The following is an 8,908-nucleotide window of genomic DNA, read 5'->3' as shown; positions in this document are numbered from 1 at the left end:
TGGATTAAACTGAAACTCGGGGATGTTGCAGTCGCTGTTATTTATTTTATTTGTAGGAATCACAAAACAGATCAGACTGTTTTGGCAGGGAGGGTGAGGTACTGTGTGATAAATGGGATATGAAAAAGTTGGCTAAATAGCTGCAGAGGAAGGTGGCGAGGTCTGGAGGCAGCAGATTCCCTGCAGCCCGTCTCTGACGGCGGGTGGCAGTGCAGAGCAGAACTTGCCTCTTGGTGGGTGCTTACACTGAAGACAGGATTTCTCTTTTAGTAGAGGTAATTTTGCAAGGTGAGAAGCGAAGTGAGCGGTAGGGGTTAGAAATGGGCTGTTAACCAGAACCTGCAAACGTGTCCTTGTCAGAGACGGGCTGTAATCAAAGGAGTTGGTGATCGCAGTGAGGGCTGGTGCTGTATTCTCAGCCTTGTCCGTTTAGCAGTTACATGCAGTGTATTCCTTTGAGAGTTAGAGCCTAAACATTAGTGGGTTTGAGAAGGAAACTTACTTGGGAGGAAACTCTTGATGTGGAATAGATGTGATTTTATTAACCAGGAGTGAAGTGGGGCTCTATCTCCTCGGTGACTGTTCCACGCCTGTAGACGGCTCCTGACGCAGGGTTGGCTGGCGGTGGCTCAGCCCATACCCTGCTGGCGTGTGGCAACCGAGTCACATCCTCGGCTGAAGGCGATTTGGGGATGGGGGGGTTGAGGTGGGTAGCTGTATAAGGGAAAACCAATGTATGGAGCTATGAAGTGTGGTACCCTGTTCTCTGATCCTTTTCTGTTTGGATCTGTGCCTTTGAACAATAAGGTCTATTTGAATAGGATACTGCAGTTTAAACAGACATAAAGCAACTCTTTCATGTACCAGCCCTGGTTGCCTTGGCTCTTGGCACTGGTTCACAATGTAGGCAGTGGAAGGATTGAAATGCAGAGGGGACCCAGGGAAAGTGAGCGAGAAAGAGGATTGATTTGAGGGTGGAGGGACAGATTTGCAAGCCCTCGATATAATTTGTTTTTTCGCTGTCAAATAAGCTCATTCAAGGCAACCGGAACAAGACTGGAGAAGGGGGTTTTGCAGCAAGAAACTGCAGCAAATGCAAAACACTAAGGCAAGGGGGATGGGTGGCGAGTTGAGCCACCCGCCCTGGCTGTGGCCGCTCAGTGGGGCGGGCCGGGGTGCCGGAGCGGAGGGGGCTCAGCCCCGGTCCCAGCCCCCTGCGGGCAGCGGCAGTGCCTGGGTGCTGGGGCTCCACTGCCTCCCTCTGCCCGGCCTCGGTGTCCATCCTGGGGTGGGCGATAGAGGGGGGGAAAAACAAAAAAAAAAAAAAGAAAAAAAGAGGAGGAGAGGGGGCTAGGGCTTGGGAAAGGAACTCTGGGTCTGGCAAACACCCCCTGCTCTGCAGACGAGACTAGTGCTTTGGGAGAGGGGCTGCTCCTGGTCTGCTAAACCCAAAGGGAAACGTTAAAGTAGGTTCTTGTCGGGAAGAGGGAGAGGATATTCCAGGGTGTCTTTTTCTTTTTTTTTTTAAGCTTTGGTGTCACGTTTGAGTTATTTTTCTTGTCCATAGATCTGAGCGTCATTACCAAGATAATTAAGTTCCTGAATGTGGCTTTAACAGCCTGCATTTCTTCCCCATCTTGCGTGCAGCTACAGGGACAAATGTACTAATAGATGTATAAAAAAAAAAAATTTAAAAAAAAAAATATTGAGGAAGTGGAGAAATCCCACTCTGGGCAGCCCTGCAAAGGGGCAGCAGCACAACAGGCAGTATGATGCCCGCTGGCTCGGTGTGGGGGCACAGCCAGCGCAGCCTTCCCACCTTCAGCACACCTTCTCCTGACCCAGTCCCACCAGTGTCAGGGTATGGCTCTGGTGCTGGGATTCCTGCTGCGAGGACAAGTTGCAGACTGGGGTGTGTGTGTGTGTGACTCTTTTGTGATCTCATGTGTTTGTAACAAAATTTGCTTCATCACCAAAATTGTGTCAATATCATCAAGTTGTTTACAGAGGCTGAAGGGGGGGGGGATGCTCTGGGAGGCTGCATCGTTCTGGCAGATGTCTTCATAGCAGAGATGCTGCCTGTGTCTGTACATATGCATGCTGTAAAATGGGGGGGTTATTCCTAGATGAGAAACCTGTAGTGTGTATTAAAAACAAATATAATCCTAAAGGATAATTGGTGGTGGTTTGGTGCTGGTGGGGAGGGTTGTGCTGGGTTTGGGGAAGCAGAACCGAGGCAGATCTATTCGGTGGCTGCACAGCAGCCCCTCACCACAACACCCGTGCCCTCTCCCCTCCCCAGCATTTAGTGAGGAGGAGAACAAAGATATGGGAATGATTAATCAACTGGCTAATAAAAAAGTATAAATCCCTGGGGACTGTGTGCTGCTAATGCCGAGGAGCTGGCTCTGAGACAGCCACCGGGAGGGACGAGCCAGCCCTCCTCTCCTTTCCTTGCCTCTTCTCTCCCCGAGCTGCTGCCACACTTGGTTCATTCCAGCTGCAGAAGCTCAGAGCCTTCCATGCGGTGGGATTTTTTTTTCTGGGCTGAAAAAATAAAAAAATCACAAGCCTGACCTGCTTTTCCCCCCCCCTCTTTCCTTTCTCCTCTTCATCTAGCCGAGCCGAGGACTATCCCAGTCGCAAAGGGGAAGAAAAAGGGGGGAAAACCCAACAACAACCACCAACCCCCAGCACGCCCCATTCCTGCTGCCCTTTGACATGCAACCTTCCTTGGGATGGGACAAGCCGGGATGCAGCTGCAGCTTTGGAAGGAACTGGGGAAAATTGGGAATCTTTGCTCTGATGATGGTGGAAGTGAGCTCCTGGAGCCGGGTGCTGCTGCTCTCCGTGGGGCTGCTGGCTGTCTCAGTGACTGGTAAGTGTAATGGAGAAAGCTGGCAACTTTAGGAGCATTTTTCTTCCTGCTCCTTAGATCAAAGGAGCACTGTTAATCCTCTTTGGGGGTGTGGAGGGAGGACGACACTCTGTATGTGTGCATGCACTTGTGTGTCAGCACATGCTTCTGTGTAGTGTTCAATAAGGAGTATATTTTCTTCAGACCTTTGTAGCTTTGTACAAGATAGTTTCCCCTCTGTATCCTTTGGGAGCAACAATTTTAAGCGATGGGGTAATAAAAGGTGGCTTTGTTTGATCTCACTCCCCTTCTCTGGTGGGTCAAATCATTTCTGCACAGTTGCTCTCTGATATGCGAGATGGCTGTGAAAAAATGCCATCACGGTTTCCCCCTCTGTCTTTCCCTTGCATCTTAATTCAATATTTCACTACCCTTGTGTTTGCCCATAGCTGGTAAAATAGATTTAGGGTGCCTTGCGTGAAGATGGAAGTACTTTTCTCTTATTCCCCCTGCCTTTCAAGTTGATTATCCCTTATATTATGAGCTCTTTGGCCTCAGCATCATGTTTTTTTGTGAAATATGTGTTTATTGATTTGAAAGATAGCAAAAGATGACTTGAATTTGGGGGGGAGTTTGCTTATGTCTCCTCCCTAGCTTCCGCAACTGCCCTTGTAGCAAAAGCATATCTAAGGACTGAAGTTTATTTCTGGTGTAAACAGCAAATATTTAGGGACTGTCCTTATGTGTGTGTAGGAGGGGGAAGAGTGGGAGAGCTGAGTGTTTGGCAGTGTCTTTTCAACACTGTGCAGTGCCCCTATTTCCACGAGTTTCTAAGTAACATTTGTCTTGTCTGCTGTATCTTAGGCTAGAGGAATGTGTGTTTGTATGTTGATGTGTATGAAAGCTTCTTGGCTTTTGTTTTTTTGGGGAAAACTTTCTGGAATGCAACACTGATTTTATTATGTAAGGTAGATTTCCTCTAAGGAGATCCAGAATGAGTATTAACTGCTCCTCCCAAGTACTCTTGCAGTGGACCTGAAGAGTTTTGCTAACTGGAAGTGTCTATTAGGAAAGGGTATAAAACCACCCAAACAACCTACAAATCTTAATTAAGGCCGAGTATTTATTTTGATGAATGTTTTTCCTTTCTTTAGTAGGAGCCTTTAGCTTGTACACAAGAGAAAACCATTCCAGCAGCTTCTGTTGTGCTTTTCTGATACAAGTAGACTGATGTAGAGGTACCTAAATACATGATTTACTATATAAGGGGTTTACAGCTTTTTTTTTGTCTTGTAAACTATCTGTAGCTTGTTCATACCAGATCTTCCAGGCTTCTCTCTGTACCTGCTTGTTCAGTACATAATCCTTTCTCCTCAGGCCCTTAGCTTGCTGCTCTCTGCACTGAGAGTGCTGCCTGTTCTGGATCCTTCACCCAGAGGTTGGTGCTCTGTGTTGTTTTTCTTTGTGAGCAGATCTGCAAGAGCTTTTTAGACCTCGGATGTTTTTTGTTTGCATTGGAGCTAGAGGCATAGGTCAGTAGCTCCTCTTTCTAAACAAATTCTGAAATCCCAGTAGTGATCTTTTTGTCAAAGCAAGATACCAACTTTGAAATCAGTTGCTTACTGCTGGATATCCAGAACACAGCGAGTGTACATGGAGTGAATGCACCCACCCTTCACAGATTTTGTGGTGGTTTTAGGGTGTAAACCCAGGAAGTAAATTTAGTCTGGGCTGGGACTTCTAGTACCTTCGCTGAGCAAATCATGAACCTCTGTAGAACAGAGTTCCAGAGAGGCTTCAGTTCCAACCTCTCCTGCTCCTAGGGTTTGTGTAGGTAGTAATAACCAAGAGTACCCATAGTGTGGCAGTAGAGCTGTATATGTAAAACTATCAGTTAGTAGTTCTGGCCGTCTTAAAAATAAAAAGGGAAAGCAATCCTACTCACATCACCGTGCTCTGTCAGTAGTCCTGTTGCCCAATAATGTCCTTCTGAAAAGGGCACAAAGCGTGTGCTTTCTTCAGATGCTCCCGTGTCTGAAGGCAGGATAGCGTAGCTTCTGTTCATGCAGAGAGCTGACCAAGCTGTAGGGAAGGTGGTGGTTGTGATATGCTGAAGTTGATTGTGTATGTGGGGAGTAGGGGGAGAGGAAGTAGTTTGTCTAGTTTCCCCTTCTAGTTTTAAGGGTGCAGTAATGATTTACCAGTGTTTTAAGATTTGTGGAGGGCACTGGCTTTGTCTTTGGCTGTGAGTTGACTGTGATCCGTGCATGGCCTCTCAGAAATACAGTGCGTAGGATGATTCTGAAATTGTATTTCTTGATTGTCAAAACAGTTGGGAACAGGAATGGTGTTCCCTTCTGCGTAACTACTATGCATTGGCACTAGAAACTGCATTTAGAGTATGTACTGGCCACGTATGTATGGATGTACACATATGCAGTTTCTTTTGAAGCCCTGTTGGAAAGGGGGTCTTGGTACCATTATTTACACACTGTGCTTTACTAGTCAGCATCGTGTTTTGTAATGAGTTATGGAAAGATGGCTTGAAACATGATCTGATGAATTTAAAACCATTGCAGTTTTCTTTTTTTTTTTTGGTGGACAGTAGTTTTTGGCAGACTCTGAAGAGTGGAGGTGTGGGAAGCTGTTTATGAATTTTGATGTATGTGTACATATTTATGTTGTAAATCACCTTTTTATTTTGTTCTGTTGTCTTAAATCTCCTCAGGATGAAGAGCAATTTGGGGCACTTAATCTGCCAGGGAAGGAATTTCAGTGTGAAATACTCTGATTTGAGTGTATTTTTATTTTTAAGCGGCAAGGATGGGAGATATTAACTCGAAGTGGTGGATAGATACTTTTTTTTTTTGTAGGAGGGAAGGAAGTGAATAGTCACCAGCCTTGATTATATTTGATTGTGGCATATGATGAATCTAAGGTGTTTTATGGCAATAGCTGAGCATATTGTTTTGATCCGAGTCGTACTATTGCTGAAGCAGTGGGGGTATCAGTGCTAAGTGGAATGAATGATTCCTGTGTATTCATTCATGTCTTGCTACTGCCTTTTGTTACTGGAAAGGATTTAGAGGGCACAGATATTTAGAGGGTACAGGTCTTCTCTGCAGGATCAGGCTGGCTTCTTGGAGAGGTTGGGGATACTGAAGGCATCATGTTGCTGTACCTGCCTCCTTTCCCTTGTCTTTGGGGAGAGGGTATATGATCTAGTCCATTGGTCTTCAGCACTTCATAGTGGGGTAACACAGGTGATCCTCAGGTGGATGGGAACACAGAGCCTGATCCTTCCCTCTCCGTGTGCCTGTATATACAGGACTGAGCCACCATGTAGCCCCCAGGTTTGGCTGGAGGGTGGTGAATGTTTGTTCTTATTCCTTCACACTGGTGTGCACGCTTGTGAGTTCTTGGTGAAGAACATCCAGACTTGGCATGCTTTCCTCGGTGGAAGAATGTGCCCATAAGGATGGGTATGGAAGGGTTGGGGAAGAGGAGCCCTTGTGAGGAAGACAGCTGCACAGTAGCTAGGACTCTACTCAGGCCTTGGATGTTTGGATCACAGTTCATGCTGTGGCACTGTAGGCAAGCAATTTCACTTTTGTCGTCCTTTGTATTGATTAATGAGTTCATCGTTCAGGGTACAGGAGGCTTTCCTTTGCTGTACAATTGTTCATTGCCTGTCACACTCATCCTTTTCTGTCACGGCCTCTCAGTGCTGCTGAAGAACATCTAAGCTCAAGCTTTCCTTGCCACTGAGCTCAGTCTCTGTTATGTCAGATACCTCCTAGGGAAATTTTGTATTCAGCTGGTTGATGGTTCCCAGCTGAGCCAGCCTGCAGTGGTAGAGGTGGATGTCTGCTCAGCTGATCCTTGGTGGCTGCCTTCCAGTTGTCTAGGAGTTTCTGTCAAAAGATGCTTGTCAAAATGGGTGTGGGGAATGTGATCCAGACAATCTGCCATAGATCCCAATGGATATGCTTTTTGCCAGGGTGGTTTAGGGCTCAGGCTGTAGTTGAGCTGTTGATCAGGTGAGCCATTGTAGTATCCCTGTTATAGAGAATACATTTTCCTATGCAGAAGTGACTGTGCCTTATTAATCTACTTTTCAGGGACAAGGGAAGCAGAATATTTGCCCCCCTGCCTCCAGTTTGCTGTTAACCACTTGCATCTTTGCTCCAAGGATTTGCAACTGCTGAATTACTGTGGGGTGCTTGCTGCCTTGCTCTGGTTCCCGAGAGGTTGGTAGGTTGTGAAGTGCCAAATTTCACAGCTGTGCTTATGTTCCTGCTGATGCCCCCCCAGCTCCTACTAAAATTTGGCATGGATCTTGACTAGAGGAAATTGTTATACTCTTGTTGAGGGTTAGACAGGTTTGGGGGGAGGTCAGGCAGCCGAGCCTCCGTAACAGTGCAGCATCCAGCTGTGGCAATAATGCACTTGTGGAGAGCGGGCTGAAGGGTGAGTCTCGTCTATGTGCTGCTTCCATCAGGTACAGCTGAGCCCTGGGGTAGTTTTCTAATAGTGAGACCCTCTTTGGAGATGAGAAGGGTGCATAGTTCTGTGGCTGAACCAGTACTGGGTTTGGACTTGAGTTTTCTGTTAGGACTGTGCAGCTAACCTTTTGACCTTTCACTTTGACTACAATACATACTTAAGAGGCAGTTTGTATAGGTATAGCTGGTATAAAGATTTTGGGAGAAAGCTGCAGTAGATGTCTTTGTGACTGTAGTACTATAAGAGAAGTCTTAATACTGTTTTATCAAAAGTATCCTGAGACATAGGGAAAGAGTAATTTTTCATAGGCTTTAGTGAAGTTTTAATAAGGCTGTGTTTAGCTGAGTGGATTTTAAGATACTTCTTTACTATCCTCCACGTTTCTAGGCAGTGACAGGTTCAGAAATACCATGAATAGGCCTAGATTTGAATTAGCCTTTTGCCCAACAGAGAGTATAGCAAATTCAAATGGAAAGGAAAAGATGAGACTTTAAGGGCTACGGAAAAGAAATTATTAAATTGAGTAACAAAGATTTTGTACTTCTTGACTTGGTAAGTCCAGCATTGAGTTGTCTATTTGACGTGTACAGCAGTCAAAAATGTCAGAGGTAGCGTAATCACATGTGTTGGCTCTAATACCCAAATGCAGCCTCTGTGGGTGCAGGTGAATGATGGGAAGGTTAACAGCATCAGGCTTTAAAGGGACTTAAAACCAGTTAAGTTTTTCCTCTACCCGGAAAGTCTGGCCATAGGAACAGAGATGACCTCATCAATCTTGATGTTAACTGGAGGCTTACAGTCTTAGCTTAGTGTTTTAATGACTTTTTGCATATTGCTTCTTATTGAAATTTTTCTGTTAACTATATTGAGAACTCCAATATGTACACTTGTCACCTAGGTGTGTAAGTCCAGCCAATGAGGCTTGTATGATACCACCCAATAACCTTTGGTGTCACCTCTTTCAGAGCAGAGGCAAGCATAGAATTAAAGGGTCTTCCTTATAAAGCACTTTTAACCTGTGATAAATCCAGAGCCTTGAGAGGGCTGTGGAAGCGGCAGGGAAAATACCACTGTTGCCTGCTCTGTATCTCCTACAAGTGCCAGGTCACAGAAGCCACACACAAGTCCTTTTCCACCACGCTTTTCTACCGTGGTGCTTTGCAAGGAGTGGGGTCTCTGCGTGCTGCCTTTTGTCCCTCTGTGCCCAAGGATGGGGAGGGATGGAGGATGCTCTGCCCCGGGGCAGCCTGGCTGCCTGTGGGTGCCCCCTGGGGCAGCCCTGGGAGCTGCCTCTTGGGTGGCGAGCCTCTTGCTTTACTGAGTGACTTGCACAAGGTCATTTGGGAAATCTGTGGCAGAGCTGCAAACGTGTCAGTCTCAGCCTTAAACAGAAGATTGCTTTTCCTGTTTAGTTTCTTAATTCTGTGCAAAGGAGCGTGAAGCTACTTCTTGTGAGGTGCTTTCAGTGCAACTGTAAGGTTATTTCTGAAGCCTCCTGTGGTGTGCCTTCTCAATGTAGGCACTTGCATTGCTTTCAAAGAAATC

At 46.1% G+C, this 8,908-nt stretch overlaps 1 protein-coding gene across 1 annotated transcript in view; it reads left to right on the top strand.

The window, feature by feature from the left end:
* The first annotated feature begins 2,391 nt into the window (after nt 1–2,391).
* CSMD2 (CUB and Sushi multiple domains 2) overlaps nt 2,392–8,908 on the top strand; it is a 306,084-nt gene continuing 299,567 nt past the window's right edge. Inside the window, 3 exon segments of the mRNA XM_074894313.1 lie at nt 2,392–2,463; nt 2,466–2,563; nt 2,565–2,878. Coding sequence (XP_074750414.1) covers nt 2,392–2,463; nt 2,466–2,563; nt 2,565–2,878 — 484 coding nt within the window.

Source organism: Strix uralensis, chromosome 25, assembly GCF_047716275.1.
Source record: "Strix uralensis isolate ZFMK-TIS-50842 chromosome 25, bStrUra1, whole genome shotgun sequence".
Classification (NCBI taxonomy): Eukaryota; Metazoa; Chordata; class Aves; order Strigiformes; family Strigidae; genus Strix; species Strix uralensis.
The sequence above is the reverse complement of the archived record's forward strand: the minus strand, read 5'-3'. Positions and strand labels throughout refer to the sequence as shown.